Source organism: Cetorhinus maximus, chromosome 27 (genome assembly GCF_964194155.1).
Source record: "Cetorhinus maximus chromosome 27, sCetMax3.hap1.1, whole genome shotgun sequence".
Classification (NCBI taxonomy): Eukaryota; Metazoa; Chordata; class Chondrichthyes; order Lamniformes; family Cetorhinidae; genus Cetorhinus; species Cetorhinus maximus.
In genome coordinates this window covers 15,569,750-15,589,345 of record NC_135905.1, presented here as the reverse complement: position 1 = coordinate 15,589,345, position 19,596 = coordinate 15,569,750, and the positions used below count along the sequence as shown (strand labels likewise).

Below are 19,596 nucleotides of genomic sequence, written 5' to 3'. Positions count from 1 at the left end.
AAAAATTAAAAACAACTTGCATTATTGTTGGCTGTGATAGATTAGGAAACCTGTCTACAGCACTGCTGTTGCCTTGATCATTATTTAAAGTTGGATGTAGATTCTCCAGTCTAGTGGTGAATACTTCCATCATGCAGACTCTGTTCAAGCCCTATTTCTTTAATGTATATCAAACTAAGTTGCTGAATGATAAAAATCTGATTTAAAACCTAAAATGTGTTTTTCCCATACTCAGTACAAAAGACAGCAACAGCCAAATTGAAATGTACTCATTTTTATTGAGACAATTAAATCATACATTCAAAAGTACAAAGTGTGACCAAAGATATTAAGTACTAAATCTTTTCCTAAATGCTAAAATGTACATTTAATGCTACTGGGTACTTGTTTAACTCTAAAAGTAGCCTACTTGCATCAATAGTGTTGGTATTCTCTTCATTTAGTAAATGTTATCAGGCACATAAACATCCACGGGCTTGAAGTGGATGGTCTATTTAGCAATTCCATAGATTTTTGAACCATGTTGAAAATTGCAGTCAAGGGAGGGGTTGGTTGGCACACTAACTGGCTCTATTCCAAATACTTTATACGTATCTGAGCATAAAACCAGTTTGAAGCAGTGATGTGTGCTTAAATATATTTCCTGGCACAATTTGGCAATGCTAGTTTATAATTTCTACTATGCCACATTACATGAGTTATGACATTATCTTTGGGCTCTTAACAGCACAAGATAAAACATCTTGTATAACTGAAGTATAAAACTAGAATGTCTAAGTGTGCATGGTTCTATCTTTTATGAAGAAACAATTGGTGAAGGAACAATGCCCTTTTTAGAAAACAATTTAATACTTTAAAGCCAATTTATTTCATACCCCTTTTAAAACATTACATTATAATCAAGGCAGTTAATCACAATATACCATAGAAATACCTTCCATCACGTTTTCCCTTTTCCTTTACCAATTAAAGCATTCAGAATTCTCAAATCATTTGAGATGAAGTGTTAAATTAAAAAAAAAAATAATAATTCATATTCTTTGTTGCTGAATACCAGATTTCAATGCTTGGAAACTGCGCAAGTTAATTTTATTTTCTCTCCTTCATGTCCTGACTTGAAATTTTCCTGCCTTGGTGACGTATTTCACACCTTTAAATGGTTTGTACCTTTCTCCATACATGTCCAGTCGATTCACTTTCAAACCTAGGAGGGAAGCAAATGAATACTAAAATTCCCACTCCTTTGCAAAAATATTTCATAACGTTTTAAATTAAATCCATATCTATCTCTATTGAGTGGAAAGGCAATGCTTACAAAGCTTTGCCACCAACCGCTTGCTCTAAGATACATAAGCACAGGCCAGGGTGATGCAAAAGCATTAACAAAATTTTAGTCAGCAATAGTAATGTTACATTTTGTAAACATTATTCTAGTAATGTTAGGGTTCTAATGTCATTGAGCATACGTGATTAGATTAAGGGTATTTCCAAAGCCTTGGCTGGAGCCAGTCTAACCTTCAACAAAGTGCTGGGCACAATTAGCCATATTAAAAAACATAACCTAGTTGTTAGTAATTAAATTCCACAATAGTGTGTTGTCTATTCATTACAGCCAAAACGATTGTTGACAGGATGAGAATTATTTTGTACCAACTTTACTTGTATGACTACAAGACCACTAAACAGAGAGAAAATGGTTTATATATCAAAGATGTGCTGCCTACAGTCGTATAGCACTCCTGCTCCTAGAGTCCATGCGTAAAGACATATGGGAAATGATCTTCACTGGCTGTTGAAAGAACACTTGTATCATATCCATGTCACCTTATTCTAAATCACTCTCATGGGGCGGAATTTTACAGTCCTGCCGAAGTCAATGGACTTATGAATGGCTCGCCACATTCGCCCCTGCCAGGACAGGGCTGTAAAATTCTGCCCTTGGTCTATTTCTATCTACTATATCCCAGACCTTTAACTTGAATGGGCAATTTGATTTTCTTTTTAAATAATTTTTGCTCCTTGGTGCTGTTTTAATATTTTCAAATCCTTCTATTCAATCACTTAGCTTCCTCCCATTAAAAGTAGAATTTTTAGTGCCCAAAATACACTATCTTAGCAATTTCCTTGCTTCTTTTGATCCTCGATTTACGATGCGTATTTTAATATCCTCTACAGATTTCAATGTCACTCTATTGAGCCCTGAATCTAAAAACATTGCTTACAGTAAAAAAAACTTGAATCTATATAATGCCATTACATGCTTTTAAGTGTAATCGTTGTTGTACTGTAGGAAACATGGCAGTTAACTTTTGTATAGCAAGGTCTCACAAACAGCAATGTGATAACAACTAGATAATGTTTAGTTAATGTTATGATCTAGCTGATGTTATTACTGGACAAGTCAGATCCCAGAATGGACCCTATCTTGATACATCATAATTTTTTTAAACCATGGAGGGTACTTACTGAAACAGATTCACGGGAGTCTGCTGTTAACTTTTTAACAAAAAGATAAAACATTCATTAAACAAGCAACATTAACTATATTACACTAGACAACAAAAAGGTTGGAAAGGTTTCAACACAGATACCAAGAAAAAATTATTCAAACTCACGCTTTCCCTTTTATCCCTGCAATACCCTGAGAGACCCAACACTCCAGTGAAGAGGTACCACTATTTCCACACCAAGGCTAGTGCTGGTTCAGTTGCAAATCGTTTTTTTTCCACTAGACTTGTGAATATTCACTTGTAGTCCTTTCACAATTGGTATCTCCTTTGAGATATCCAGAAAACTCACTGTTCCTTAACAGTCTGGCACAATTTCCAGCTAGAAAGAATCTTAGACCTTTTCTGTCTTCACCCAGTTTTACTTGTCTCTCCCTGTATCTCTGTGGGTCTCTCGCTGATCCCCTGTTGCTAGGCAACAGCACAATTTTTCTATAGTAAAGGCAAAATACTGCGAATGCTGGAAAGATTCAGCAGGTCTGACAGCATCTGTGGAGAGAAAGACAGAGTTAACGTTTCGAGTCCGTATGACTCTTCTTCAGGGCTGAGCACAACTTTTCTACTTTGTTTTAACTTCCCTAAACTGCTAATGCCTTGGTAACCCATTTCTTCACTTTGAGTCATAAAACCTCACTAAAAATGCACGTATACAAACAGGCCCCCAGACTTGCCAGCTCCATCTCACAAAAACTCTAAACTGAAACCTAAGCCAGGTTTCACCTTTCTTAACACACAAAAAAAGAATATGAATTAAACTTAAATCTGTATCTTGTTCCTAACACCCACAAATATAACTTACTTTAAACTCACTCTAATTTCTAACATTATATTGAGGGATAAATATTGGACAAGACACCAGGGTTAACTTTCCTGGTCCTCTTATAAAAGACCCCATGGCACCATTTCTGTTTCTTCCAGAAAACACCTCTGACAGTGCAAAGCTGCCTCTACTGCACTGGAATATCAGCTTAGATTTTTTTGTATGCTCAAGTCTCTGGAGTAGACAGGAGCAACTGCAAAAACAGAACCCCATTGCCCACTGAAACTGTCCTTCGTTCCTGCTCTCCATTACTTCCTTTCAAACCAGATTCTAATCCAATGTCCTACCCTACCCACTTCTGTTGCGTGTACATAGAAGTGTGGAAAACAATGATCCAAACTCCAGGAATGGAACAGAAGGTAAGTCTGGTGCTCTGGACTTAAGGGAAAAGAGAGTTTATTCTACACAGCAAGAAAATGGTAAACAGGCTGCTGCTCCTTTCCTTTCCAATGGATGTGATTCGAGTATTCTGGATGTTTCATGTTTGCTGGTTTGCAAATTTTGAATTTGGACTAATTGCATGCTTTGTGGTATACAACCATATGCCAGAAGGTAAAAACTATTGGTGCACAAGTCAAAATCATACATTATTAAATAAAAACAAAATGCTGGAAAAACTCAGGTCTGGCTGCATCTGTGGAGAGAGAAACACGAGTTAACATTTCAACTTCAATATGACTCTCCTTTGGAATCTTAGTAAATAAACTTATTTTGCCTCTCTTGTTAGTTTTCTTATCAGAATTCTGGTTCCCTTTCTTTAATATAAAAAAACAATTCTTCTCACCTGATACTGCAAGTTGCTGGATCCGAAACTGAACATTGATTGTTGGATTCTCTTCTGGTTTTGGTGCCATGGATTGTAGGCCAATCATCCCTTGAGAGTTGGTAACTTTGGCAAGGTAATTTTTCCAATGTCCCAAATTAACACCTGAGAGAGAGAGCCATCAAATCACTAAATCTGTCATTTCCTTCTTCATTACTCAGAAATAAAAGTCACCTTAAGATCATCTTTTAAGATGTTTATAGCAGAAATCTAGTGTTAACGTTTAAGTAACATTATTAAGTAATGTACTTACTGCCTTACAAAAAAAACTGAGACACATGCTAGGACTTACCTTGGTGACTGGATCAAATGTATAAGTGCCCTGTGCTGCAGTAAGGGTCATATTGAGCACCCCTTTAGGCATATGAATTATCATTAGAATGCTTTCCACTATCTTTCCCATGGTCTGTTTTGGCCCAATTGTTACATCAAATCGCCCCGTAGATCCATTTTCTCTGAAGCTGATATTGTGTTTTACATAAACTGGTATTGCCACCAAGCTGAAAATACAAATATTGATGAGTATAGTTTGATTCCATATTTTTATTAGATGTTATCAAGCTTACCAGTATTTTAGCCTAAAGCTTAACTGCATTCCCCCCACCGACCCTGCCAAATTATTTTTAATTCCCTAATCAGATTTCCTTGGGCATAATTCCCAGTTGCAAGGCCAAGCAGAAAACTCTCAATTCAACAAGGGGAAAGTGAAGAATACCACAAAAATAAATTCACAGTCATACATTTAAGCCGTTGACAAAATTAAGTCAACAACCTAACTGCCTTCAAATAATGAACTCTCTAAATGACTGATACTGTGTTTCAAAATTTAAAAAGCTTTTAACTTTTCCTAACCTATCTCCTGAATGGCCTGGCTCAAGGTTATCTATCACCCCTTGTCCTCGACTCCCTAATCGACACCAATTCCTTTCAAAATCCTAAAAACTTAAATCAAGTTACCCCTTAACCTTCTCTATTCCAGATAACAGAAGCTCAGTTAATATAACCTCCTTTGAGTATAACCCTGCAGCCCTGGTAACATTCTGGTGAAACTGCACTCTTTTCAAGGCTATAGAGTATATCCTATCAAAAATGCAGTGCTTGAGACTGCACAAAGTATTCCAGATGTGGTCTTACCCGGGCTTTATACATGTACTGCAAAATATGTTTATATTTTACTATCTAAATATGAAAACTAACATTCCATCAGCTTTTTATTTCTTTTGTACCTGATATTACATTTTAGTGATCGGTACACACAAACCCCTAAATCTCCTTAGACTTCCACTGTTCCTAACTTGTCACTATTTTAGTATATACAGATCTATCCTTTCTTGGTCTATAAGAGATGATTTCATTTATCTGTGTTGGAATCTATCAATCTCTTGTCATTTTATGCTTCTGTTTACATTAACAATGCCATCCATTGGCAAAATTAGACAAATGACTCTGTGATATGCAAGTAATTAATCGAGTCTATACCCATTATCCCTACTCTCTCCTCTGCTTAACCAGGTAAATAATTTCATAGAATCGCAATGTTACAGCGCAGGAGGGGGCCATTCGGCCTATCATGTTTGCACTGGCTCTTCGAATGAGCATTATGACTTAGTGGCCACTCTCCAGCCTTTTCCCCATACCCTTGCACATTGCTTCTATTCAGATCATCATCTAATGCTCTCTTGAATGCCTCGATTGAACCTGCCTCCGTCACACTTCCTGGCAGTGCATTCCAGACTCGAACCTCTCGGTGTGAAAGTTTTTTTCTCACAACACATTTGCTTCTTTTGCAAATCACTTTAAATCTGTGCCTTCTCAATCCTTTTACAAGCAGGAACAATTTCTCCCTATCTATCCAGCCTCCTCATGATTTTGAACACCTCTATCAAATCTCCTGTTAGCCTTCTCTCTAAGGAGAACAGTCCCAACCTCTCCAATCTATCTTCCTAACTCATACCTGGAACCATTCTTGTAAACCTCCTCTGCACTCTCTCCAATGCGTTCACTTCCTATAGTGTGGCACCCAGTACTATACACAATACTCCAGCTGCAGTCTTATATAAGCTCATCATAATCTCCCTGCTTTGTACTATGTCCTTATTAATAAAACTCAGGATACAGTATGTTTTATCACCTGCTCTCTCCACCTATCCCGCCACCTTCATTGATCGATGCACATATACACCCAAGTCCCTCTGCTCCTGCAGCCCCTTAAGAATTGTACCCCTTATTTTATATCGTGTTTCCATGTTCTTCCTACCAAAATGCATCAGCTCACACTTCTCCACATTGAACTTCATCTGCTACCTATCTGCCCACTCCACCAACTTGTCTATGTCCTTTTGAAGTTCTATATTGTCCTCCTCAGAGTTTACAATGCTCCCAAATTTCTTACCAGCCGCAAACTTTGAAATTGTCCTCTGCACACCAAGATTTTGATTATTTATATCAGGAAAAGCTAGGGTCCCAATACCGACCCCTGGGGAACTCCACTACAAGCCCTCCTCCAGCCTGCAAAATATCCATTGACCATTACCCTGTTTCCTATAACTCAGCCAATTTTGTATCCAGTTGCTTCTATTTTATTCTATAAGCTATAACTTTTCTCAAACCTGTTGTGTGGCACTGTATTGAATGCTTTTTGAAGCCCATGTATACCACATCAACAGCATTACCCTCATCAACCCTCTGTTACCTCTTCAAAAAACTCCAAGTTAGTTAAACACAATTTCCCCTTTAGAAATCCGTGCTGGCTCTTCCTTATTAACCCACATTTTTCCATGTGACTATTAATTCTATCCTGAATAATTGTTTCAAGAAGCTTCCTCACCACTGATGGTAAACTGAATGGTCTGTAATTGCTGGGCTTATCCTTACAACCTTTTCTGAACAAGGGCATAATATTTGCAATTCTCCAGTCCTCTGGCACCACCCCTGAGTCTAGGGCAGACAGAAAAATTATGGCCAGTGCCCATTCAATTTCCTCTCTTTCTTCCTTCAATATCTTTGGATGCATCTCATCTGGTCCCGGTGCCTTGTCAACCATAAGTACTGACAGTTTATCCAACACTTCTTCCTCATCAATTAACACTTTAGCCATGCCACCTGCTTTTGTGTAAATCCACTTTCTGGTCCCCAATTGTACCTACTACTCCTTTTACTATCCTCTTACTATTTGTGTGCCAATAGTTGACTTTGGGATTCTGCTTTATGTTGGCTGCCAGTTTTTTCTCATAACCCCTTTTTGATTCTCACCTCCCCTCTGAACCTTCTGTAATACCGCTTGGTTCTCAATTGTATTTTCTACTTGACACCTATCATAAGCACGCTTTTTCTTCTTTATCTTAATTTCTATCTCCTTTTACATTCAGGGAGCTCCGGATTTGTTTGCCCTGCCTTTCCCTTTTGAGGGAATATACCTCGACGGTGCCCAAAGCATTTCTTCTTTGAAGGTAGCACATTTTTCAGCTACAGTTTTTCCTGCCAACCATTGGTTCCAGTCTATCTGGCCCGGTTCCGTTCTTGCCCCATTGAAGTCAGCCCTTCCCCAGTTAATTATTCTTACTCTGGATTGCACACTGTCCATAAGACCATAAGACATAGGAGCAGAAATTAGGCCAATCGGCCCATCGAGTCTGCTCCACCATTCAATCATGGCTGATAAGTTTCTCAACCCCATTCTCCCGCCTTCTCCCCTTTGATCCCCTTACCAATAAAGAACCTATCTATCTCGGTCTTAAGTACACTCAATGACCTGGCCTCCACAGCCTTCTGTGGCAATGAATTCCATAGGTTCACCACTCTCTGGCTAAAGAAGTTTCTCCTCATCTCAGTTCTAAAAGGTCTTCCCTTTACTCTGAGGCTGTGCCCTCGGGTCCTAGTCTCTCCTACTAATGGAAACATCTTCCCCACGTCCACTCTATCCAGGCCTTTCAGTATTCTGTAAGTTTCAATCAGATCCCCCCTCATCCTTCTAAACTCCATCGAGTATAGACCCAGAGTCCTCAAACGTTCCTCATATGTTAAGCCTTTCATTCCTGGGATCATTCTCGTGAACCTCCTCTGCACCCTCTCCAGGGCCAGCACATCCTTCCTGAGATACGGGGCCCAAAATTGCTCACAATATTCTAAATGTGGTCTGACCAGAGCCTTATAAAGCCTCAGCAACACATCCCTGCTTTTATATTCTAGTCCTCTCGAAATGAATGCCAACATTGCATTTGCCTTCTTAACTACCGACTCAACCTGCAAGTTAACCTTAAGAGAATCCTGGACTAGGACTCCCAAGTCCCTTTGCACTCCAGATTTCTGAATTCTCTCCCCATTTAGAAAATAGTCCATGTCTCTATTCTTCCTACCAAAGTGCATGACCTCACACTTGCCCACATTGTATTCCATCTGCCACTTCTTTGCCCATTCTAACCTGTCCAAATCCTTCTGCAGCCTCCCCGCCTCCTCAATACTACCTGTCCCTCCACCTATCTTTGTATCATCTGCAAACTTAGCCAGGATGCCCTCAGTTCCTTCATCTAGATCATTAATGTATAAAGTGAAAAGTTGTGGTCCCAACATTGACCCCTGTGGAACTCCACTAGTCACCAGCCGCCATCCTGAGAAGGACCCCCTTGTCCCCAAACTCTGCCTCCTGCCAGACAGCCAATCTTCTATCCATGCTAATACCTTGCCTCTAACACCATGGGCTCTTATCTTACTGAGCAGCCTCCTGTGCGGCACCTTGTCAAAGGCCTTCTGGAAGTCCAAGTAGATAACATCCATTGGCTCTCCTTTGTCTAACCTACTCGTTACCTCCTCAAAGAATTCTAACAGATTTGTCAGGCATGACCTCCCCTTGATGAAACCATGCTGACTTTGCCTGATTTTACCTATCTTACCAATGACTGACGTCAGGCTAATCGGCCTGTAATTTCCAGTCTTTTGCCTCACTCCCTTCTTAAACAGGGGGGTTACATTAGCGATTTTCCAGTCCTCTGGGACCCTCCCTGACTCCAGTGATTCCTGAAAGATCACCACTAACACCTCCACTATCTCTTCAGCTATCTCCTTCAGAACTCTGGGGTGTAATCCATCTGGCCCAGGTGATTTATCCACCTTCAGACCTTTCAGTTTTCCTAGCACCTTCTCCTTGGTAATGGCCACCATACTCACCACTGCCCCCCGACTCTCTTGAACTTTGGGGATGTTACTCGTGTCTTCCACTGTGAAGATTGACGCAAAGTACCTATTCAGTTCCTCCGCCATTTCTTTGTTCCCCATTATTACTTCCCCAGCGTCATTTTCCAGCGGCCCAATGTCCACTTTTGCCTCTCTCTTACCCTTTATATATATCTAAAAAAACTCTTGCAATCTTCTTTTATATTACTGGCTAGTTTACCCTCATATTTAATCTTCTCCCTCCTTATTTCTTTTTTAGTTGTCCTCTGTTGGTCTTTGTAGGCTTCCCAATCCCCTGGTTTGCCACTGCTCTTCGCCGCATTGTATGCTTTCTCTTTAGCTTTTATGCTGTCCCTGACTTCCCTTGCCCTTTTCTACCGTCATTCGAAACCTTATGATACAATGATCACTCTCTCCTAAATGTTCCCCCACTGACACTTGGCCCACCTTATTTCCAAGAACCAGGTTCAACAATGCATCCTTTCTTGTTGGACTAGACACATACTTCTGTAGAAAATTCCCCTGAATACAATCTAGGAACTCTTGCCCCTCTTTGCCCTTTACATTACCACTGTCCCAATCTACATTCGGGAATTAAAGTCCCCCATCATAGCTATCCTATCATGTCTGCATCTCTAATTTCCCTGCAAATTTGTTCCTCTACATCTTTCTCAATAGTTGGCGGTCTATAGACTACACCGAGCAATGTAATCGCACCCTTTTTGTTCCTTAGCTCTATAGCCAAATAGATTCTGTTCTTGAACCCTCTGTAACATCCACTTTCTCTGCAATGCTCTCCTTAACCAATACTGCCACCCTGCCTCCTTTTCTTCCTTTCCTATCTTTTCTGAACAGCTTGTACCCTGGAATATTTAACACCCAGTCCTGCCCTTCCTTGAGCCAGGTCTTTGTTATCGCCACATCATCATATTTCCACATGGCAATCTGTGCTTGCAACTCCCCAATCTTATTTACTATACTCCATGCATTCACATAAATGCAGAGTAATCCTGATTTTGACTTCATGACTTTCTTCCTTACTCTGACTCCACCTTACTATTCTCTATACTAGTGCTTTGTCTTTCCCAGTATTTTTGTGCAGCCACAGGCATGTGTATTGCTAACTTCTGGATAATTTCAGCACTAAAAATGAAATTATATGCAACACGCAGTATGGTGTAAGTCAATGGACTTAACCTTATCAAATCTATGATTCAATTATGGAAATAAGTATCATTTTTGACGGTCATCTTAATCAATAGGCTTTATGGGTTGTAGAATAACAGATTTTAAAATTTCTCAATCAAAATCCCATGTGATATTAGTGTGTGTAATTAGAAATTGTATTTATTTTATTCATTTACGGGATGTGGGCTTCGCTGGCTGCACCAGCATTTATTGCCCATCCCTAATTGCCCTTGAGAAGGTGGTGGTGAGCTGCCTTCTTGAACTGCTGCAGTCCATGTGGTGTAGGTACACCCACAGTGCTATTAGGAATATATAATATTCTCTCCTGATTCCCACACCACTGCCTTCAGTTCCATGAACATTAATTTCAGCTGTTTTTCCTAGTTCTGATGAAGGGTCATAGACCTAAAACGGAAACTGTTTCTCTACATATGCTGCCATAACCTGCTGTTTATTTCCAGCACTTTCTGTTTTAATTTCAGATTTCCAGCGTCCACAGTATTCTGCTTTTCGATTATGTGAAACCTTATTGAATGCCTCTGGAAATCCATATAAACTACATCCATGGACATTCGTCTCATCACTCCTACCTCCTTGAAATTTTCAAGTTCCCTCCATGGCTTTGGATCCACTTAACCTTCAAAACCACCACTACCTCCACCCTTCAGTGTTTTGACTCTATCCTCCTGTTCATTCTCCTTTCCTCAGTCCCATCAACAACTTGTATAGCACCTCTCACATAATAACAGGAGCTTTATAAAGCAAAATTAGGCTCTTAACCACAAAAGGGTGATTTTAGGACAGATGGCCAAAAGCTTGGTCAAAGAAATATATTAGCTTTTAACCGTCTAGGCTCAAACTTTTGAAACTCCTTCACAAGACTCCTCTACCTTTCTCCAACTTCAAAAACCTCTTAAAATCCCATCTTTTCTCTTAATCCTTCAATCACTTTCCTAATGTTCACTCCTGGTCTGGTATTTCTGTACCTTTACCTCTAGGATGCTGTAAAATGGCATTGTACATTCTGGGTCCCATCTAACATGCAAGACTGTGGCAGTGAAAATAGAGGTTAAAGAAATGTTGATCTTCTCCCTGACCACCAATACCCCCGTGCCCCCTGCTGTCACCTCCAAAAACTGACCTAAGCTTAGGCCATTTGTGTTTTAAAATATTCTAATTTTCAATGCACTACCTGCTATTATGTTTAATTTATCAGTATTGAACATTAGTTGGCAATGGTAAGAATGTCAAAAGAATAGGCAGGAATTGTTGAATATCACATTCTGTCCAGTACTTTCCTATTTTGAGCGATGAATTATTATACATCACATTTATTTCCTATTTACTACTCCAGAATGGACTTATACTCTTTAAAATTTTCAGAAATGCAGGAAGTCATCTTACTTTTGTGAGCTGACATGATAAGACATCAAACGGAAATTTCCATCTGGAGGAATGAATGACAGAACTCGCTCAGATTCCCATCTTTTAAAGCGAACACATGGATGGAAGCTGACATCATCTAGCAGTCTTGGATTCTACCGTTGATGAAAATTGGAATGTATGTTAAGGCATGTGTAATTGGCATCTGAACATTTAATGCATTAAGACAGTTAACAAAATACAAATTTCAGAAAGATCTGTAGTTTAAGTTAGCATTATATGGATGTACAGTTAAGGAGATAGTGCTAAATGAGCAAGTACATTACTTTGTGCAAAATGAACAAATACATTACTTACCATAAAGGAAAGGGTGAGGTCTGGCATTCCAGTTAGCTTAATGCAAGCATCAATCACACCCTGGATCTCAGCAAAGACAGTTGATCCTGGCATTAAAAAAAAACCTTAAGCTAAAACCACTTAAAATGCAAACATCAGGGAGATGGTTGCATAGCAGTAATGTTATGCAGTCCAGAGGCCCAGGCCAATATTCTGAGGACACAGGTTCAAATCTCACCACAGCAGCTACTAAATTCAATTATTAAAATCTGCAATTAAAAGCTGAGTCTCAGCAATGGCGACCATGAAACTGTCACCGATTGTTGTAAAGCCTCGCCTTGTTCATTAATGTCCTTTAGAAAAGGAAATCTGCTATCCTTACCTGGTCTGGCCTATATGAGACGTCAGATCCACAGCAAAATGGTTGACTCTTAAACTGCCCTCTGAAATGGCCTAGCAAGGCTTTCAGTTCAAAGGCAACTAGGGATTGGCAACAAATGCTGCCCTGGCCAGCGACACCCACATAAAGAACAAATTTTAAAAACTATTTAGAAACAAAATTAATTAAAGCATAACATATTGAAGATTTATCAAACATCCAGACGGAGTGATTTTCCACTTTAATTGGTACTGAAATAATTTCCTTGCATTTAGTTACAAAATAAACTTATTACCTGATTTGTCAATGATGGCATCAATTTCTTCCGTAACATCAAAATAAGCTTCGTTATTTGTATACTTGACTCCCGCTCTTCGCCAAGGGATATTAGATAGTTGCCCAGTGGGAAGTTGATCTCCTACGTTACTGCTACCTAACAATTGAAAATTTAGAAATGTATAAATTCATCCATCTCTTATGATAGAGTATTTTAATATTGTATATAATTTTTTATTAGGGGTAATTCTACAGCGATGTGGGTTTCAGAACAATGGAAACAGGTGATGAATTTCATTGGCAGTTCTGGAATGTTTTCCAACTTAATCAAAAGGGATGTTAAACCTAAAGAGCTTTTCATCTTTTACAAATTATTTTGTTAAAATACTTGCTTGGAACAAGGAAACCTTTGTAGAAACAATTTAAGCATCCTTTGACCACTTCAGTGATCTCAACTGCAAAGACCACTGGAGGCATGATCTACAGTGTCATCTCCTTCCTCCTTTTTTCACCCATTTGGACCAATGATGAGTGTTAGCAACAGCTCCATTAGGGAGGCAGAACTGATTTAAATTGCACTTGGACATTCTCATTCGCATGGCCAGTTACAGAAGGGTAGATAGGTGAGTGGTCTCATGGAATTACTGCAGCACAGAAAAAATCCAGCCTGTCCTGTCAGTGCTGGTTTTCTGAAGGAGAAATTCATCTCGTGCCACTTCACTGCCTTCTCCCTGCACATTCTCTCTTTTCAGATAATAATCCAATTCTCTCTTGAAAGCCTCAATTGAACCTGCTTCCACCACGCTCAAGCAGCGCATTCCAGATCCTAACCACTTGCTGCGTAAAAATGTTTTTTGCCTCATGTCGCTTTTGCTTCTTTTGCCAATTACCTTCAATCGGTATCCTCTGGTTCTCGATCCTTTCATGAGTGGGAACAGTTTCTCCCTAACTACTCTGTACAGACGTGCCTCATGATTTTGACTACCTCTGCCAAATCTTCTCTCAACCTTCGCTTTTCCAATCTATGTAAGTAAAGTTCCTTACCCCTGGAACCATTCTTGTGAATCTTTTCTGCACTCTCTTTGATGCCTTCACATCCTTGCTAAAGTGTGGTGCCCAGAACTGGACATAATACTCCAGTTGGGACTGAACCAGTGTTTTATACAGGTTGAAAATAACTTCCTTGCTTTTGTACTCCATGCCCCTATTGATAAAGACAAGATGGCATATGCTTTTTTAACCACTAACTCAACCTGTCCTTCCACCTTCAATGATTTATGCACATATGTACCCAAGTGGAGGTCTCGTGACACAGTGGGCAGCGACCCTGCCTCTGAGCCAGGAGATCTGGAATCGAGTCCTACTCCAGGACTTGATGGCCAAGGAAGCTGTGTTCATAACGCAGCAAAACAGGTTGACTATCAACCTGTCCTTCTGATACACCTATGGTAGGTGCTAAGAGTGGGAGAGTCTCCTGGTCAGCGGCACCTAAAGTTATAACCTCTGGTAACAGATTAGCAATCTGTTCCAGGAAAATCCAGCTCCAGAAAGACATATGCATATGCTTCATCTGCCTCATGCGTCTCTACGCACAGGAAGAGAATGAAGCAGAATATACCCATCTGCTCCAGCACCTCCTTTAGAATTGTACCCTTTGTACTGTTTTTCCACATTCTTCTGACCAAAATGAATCATTTCACACTTCTCTGCATTAAGTTTAATCTGCCACTTGTCCACCCATTCCACCAATCTATGTCCTTTTAAAGTTCTACACTATCCTCCTCATGGTTCATTTTTGTATTATATGCAAATTGTGCCCTGTACACCAAGGTCTATGTCATTAATACATATTAGGTATAGAAGGGGTCTGAACACCAACGCCTGGGGAACTCCACAATAAACCTTCCTCCAGTTCAAAAAATTGTTTCCTGTCACTCAGCCAATTTCATATCCATGTTGCTACTGTCCCTTTTATTCCATGAACTCTAACTTTGCTCACAAGTCTGTTGTGTGGCACTTTATCAAATACCTTTTGGAAGTCCATGTACATACATACGAACTAGGAGCAGGAGTAAAGCCGTTCGGCCCTTCAAGCCTGCTTCACCATTCAATAAAATCATGGCTGATCTGACTGTACCCCTTGCCTAACCCCCTGATAACCTTTTACTCCCTTGTTAATCAAGAATCTACCTCGCTGTGCCTTAAAAATATTCAAATACCCTGCTTCCACTGCTTTTTGAGGAGGAGAGTTCCAAAGACTCACGACCTTCAGAAAAACATTCTCTGCATCTCTGTCTTAGATGAGCGACCCCTTATTTTTAAGCTGTGACCCCTAGTTCCAGATTCTCCCACAAGAGAGAACATCCGCTCTACATCCACTCTGTCAAGACTCCTCAGGATCTTAAAGGTTTCAATCAAGCAACTCTTATTCCTCTAAACTCCAGCGGATACAAGCCTAATCTGTCCAGCCTTTCCTCATAAGACAACACACCCATTCCGGCTAATAATTTAGTAAACCTTCTCTGAACTGCTTCTACCGCATTTATATTTTCCTTAAATAAGGAGACCAATACTGTACACAATACTCCAGATGTGATCTCACCAGTGCCTTGTACAGTTGAAGCATAGCCTTCTGTATTTCAATTCCCCTCGCAATAAACAATAACATTCTATTAGCTTTCCTAATTACTGCTGTACCTACATACTAACCTCGTGATTCGTGCACTAGGACACCCAGATCCCTCTGAATCTCAGAGCTCTGCAATCTCTCACCATTTAGATAATGTTTCTATTTTATTCTTCCTGCCAAAATGGACAACATATCAAAAGCATTACTGTCATCAACCCTCTCTTGTTATCTTTTCAAAAACTCAAGCAAGTTATTTAACATGATCTGTATGTTCAATTTGTTGATGGCCCATTTAAGATTGAGATTATTGTAGCACACCTACTTCGCATTGTGTAAAACCAAAGCTGGCATGTAAATGCAGCTTTAGAATCATAAGCCAGAATTTTCCAGCACCCCCGTGGCAGATTTCCCCGCAGCGGGGCTGGCGAGCCATTTGAAATCTCTATTCACATCGGTGGGACTGGAAGATCCCGCCGGTGTGAGGGGCTGGAAAATTCCAGCCATAGGATCTTGCAGCACAGGAGATCAGTATGCCTATTGTGCTGGCTCTTTGAAAGGGCTACCTGATTTAGTTCCACACCCCAACTTTTTCGCCAATAACACTGTAAATTAGTCCTCTTCAAATACATGTCTAATTGTCTTTTGAAAGTTCCAGTGAATTCTATTTCCACCACTCTTTCAGGTAACGTACTCCAAATTTTAACAACCGTGTAGAAAAAAAGTCTCTTCATGCCCCTTTAGTACTTATGTCATGACAAAGTTGACGGACAACTGCAGCACACAGCGTCTCACATTGAATCCCTCTAAAGCCTTATCCTGTGTATTCCACTTTCACAATGCCAATGCCAAAAAAAATTATATATCTACATTGATGGCCAGAGACTAAGGCGTGATCCTTAGTGTGGCAAACCCCATCTGTTAAGTGGCAGGCTTAGAATTACCACGACAAGAATGATCCCTGTTAAACAGGTTCAGGAAAGGCCAAGGCCCCTTTGCAGCCAACCTCCACTGCTGGGCTTCTCATAAACCCCTGATGCACTTGTGGAGAGACACAAACAAAGCTGCACATTACTAAGGAGTGTGCCCTCTACACACTAAGTGGCGGACTAACAACCTTAAACCCAGCAAATGAGGCTATCACTTGGCTTCAGGGGTTTGCATTCACTAAATAAAATAGTTTTTAAAAAATATTTTAATTCCGTGACCTTACGCTACAGACCCACATGCCAGAAGAAACAATTTATTCCTACTTGCTTCATCAAAACGTCTCAAACTTCTTACCTGTAATAGTGTTAACAACAGAACGAAGGATTGTAGGAGGTTTAATGAGTTCTTTTAAGATATTGGATTCAGTAGCCAATGGAAAACCGTTATCCAACATCTCTTCCAGGAGCTCGTATACAATGACTACATTATCCTTAATTGCAGCCTCAGAGCATTCTCCAAAATAGTCCTGAAGAACAATAAATCACAACACAAATTGACTAATCCATTAGTGCCATACTGAAGATTTTGAAGTGTATTGCACCTTTTGCAACCTCATGACATCCCAAAGCCCTTTACAGCCAAATAAGTACTTTTGAAATATTGTTGTGTAGGAAATGTGGCAACTAATTTACCCACAGCAATATGGTAATGATGTTGATGGAGGGCCAGGACACCAGGGATAACTCCCCTGCACTTTGAGGGATTAACACAGGATCTTTTATGTCCACCTGAGAAGCCAGAGAGGGCTTTGGTTTAATGTCTCATGTAAAAAAGACAGCCTCTCTCTGACTGTGCATGTGGCACTCCCTCAATACTCTTGGTCTCTCAAGGAATCAAGGGCTTATGGCGACTGGGCAAGAAAGTGGGGTTGAAGCCCAAGATCAGCCATGATCATATTGAATGGCAGAACAAGCTCGACAGGTTTACATGGTCTACTCCTGCTGTTCCTGTCTCTTGTATTCCACTGTCAACCTTTTTTTTTCCGTCCAAGTCTCTGGAGGGGGTCTTGAACCCACAATTATTTGATTCAGAGGCCACAGTGCTTAATTCGCATGGAGCCACACATATTCAAACTCTTTTGAGTTATCAACAGTCACAGATTGCAACTCTTTCGAGTACAATCACAGTTCTTGGTTTTTCCGGGAGTGGGACATGAACCCACAACCCTCTGATTCAAAGGCGAGGGTGCTATGAACTGAGCCACAGCTGACACCTCCTAATTGGTAATTTTACTCTATCGTTGTGGGTTCATCCCCAGGTTTCTTTAAACTCTTTCGAGTTATCAACAGTCACAGATTGCAACTCTTTCGAGTACAATCACAGTTCTTGGTTTTTCCGGGAGTGGGACATGAACCCACAACCCTCTGATTCAAAGGCGAGGGTGCTATGAACTGAGCCACAGCTGACACCTCTCATATTCAACATGAAGTGCAATATTGGTAAAATTTCACCATTTAATTCGCACGAGGTTCAACCGTAACTCACTTAACGTTGAAATAAACTGACGAAAGGCGTTTCCGCCGGTTTGATTTGTCCTGAACTGAAGGGCTTCGCTTTCCTCGGCGCGTTGGACAAACCTGCAAAGTTTCCGCCACCCGATGGAGAAACTCGATGACAAAGAGGGGAGGCACTTCGGACTGGATCACGGCGACGAAGAAGATCTTGTCCCTGTAGGTGCTGACCAGGTAGTGGTGAGGCGTGGGGATCACCGGAGGGACGTTGTCCGCCTCCCCGGCTTTCTCCTGGGCCTCGAAGAAATAGTCGCAAACCGAGCGGCTCACCACACTCTTCCAGTGCTTCTCCAGGAAGATATCGCCGGAGCAGTTGACGAGGAACAGGCTGTGGATCATTTTTTTCACCTGAGGCGGATTTTTTTTTTTTGTTCCTTAAACAATGAAGCGGTGTCGCCGGCCACGCCGAACAAAAATCTTGACCAACATTGAACTCAATCCATCAAACACCACCCACTGTAACATGGCGGCCCTGCCGGAAGCAGCTCCTGGTTAAAGAAACAGACATTAAAAAAAACAAAATAAATAAAATATTTATCAATCACCGCAGACTGAAATTCCAGGTGAAAAATAGAACGAGAAACTGCTTTACAAATTTCGGTCCTTATCTATCGAAAACAGTGTTCATGCTTATTTTACGTTGTAGTGTACAAATTAAAGAGACCATATTTATAAGTTGATTATACTGTAGTTTATACAAATGTAAATACAACGTGAACATTAGAATAGATGCATTTAACTTCCCTTGCTCAGTCTGGATGTATTCATCATTTGATCCAACCACACCCGCCCATGTTCTATCTACTTTCAGTATTGTTTTATAATTAATAACGTAAATGAAAATAACGCACTTGTTTGTGAATGTTCCTATTGATTTCATTTACTTTTTGGTTGCTCGCAGCTGTGTACCCCGGCGATTCGCCTTTGATACCTGAAAACTTCCAAGACAATCCTGGTAATTCGGCAAACCTACATTAGATGCGCTTTTTCCAGGCTGCAATTATCTACAATGGGTGCACCAGAACTGTGTAAAATGTACATCAAAATACTTTTTTCCAAAAATATATTTTATGCATAAAATTTATGAAAGTGCATTTCAAAACATTCCGACTTCAAAATGACTGAAAATCCATTAAAAATCAACTTTTCTGCGAAGCATGTTAATGTCATGATTATGGTGAATTTGAATAGACTTGTCTTTTAACGGCCAAAGTGGCGGCGGCCCTGCTACAGCTGCTGAAGCCCGTCCCCTACCCGCGCGCCGCCGCTGCTCCAGCTACTTAACCCAGCCCCCTTCCCGCGCGCGCCGCCGCTGCTCCAGCTACTTATCCCAGCCCCCTTCCCCCCGCGCGCCTCCGCTCCTACTACTTAACCCAGCCCCCTTGCCCCGCGCGCCGCCGCTCCAGCTACTTAACCCAGCCCCCTTCCCCCGCGCGCCGCCGCTCCAGCTACTTAACCCAGCCCCCTTCCCAGCGCGCGGCCGCTCGAGCCTCAAACCCTTCCCGCTCAAGCCTCGGCCCCTCACCCACGCGCGGCCGCACCAGCGGCCCCGCCCCCTCGTGCGCGGCCGCTCCAGCCCCGCCCCTTC

The 19,596-nt window shown here is 40.9% G+C and overlaps 1 protein-coding gene across 1 annotated transcript; it reads right to left on the bottom strand.

Moving 5' to 3' along the window:
- Positions 1 to 258: 258 nt before the first annotated feature.
- LOC144668606 (AP-3 complex subunit mu-1-like) lies at positions 259 to 18,408 on the bottom strand. The gene is given in 9 exon segments (XM_078530787.1): positions 259 to 1,204; positions 4,112 to 4,198; positions 4,201 to 4,255; positions 4,443 to 4,650; positions 11,912 to 12,045; positions 12,248 to 12,333; positions 12,901 to 13,038; positions 16,792 to 16,963; positions 18,075 to 18,408. Coding segments are annotated over 9 exon segments (1,254 nt in total). The 5' UTR covers positions 18,348 to 18,408; the 3' UTR covers positions 259 to 1,103.
- Between the last annotated feature and the right edge of the window lie 1,188 nt (positions 18,409 to 19,596).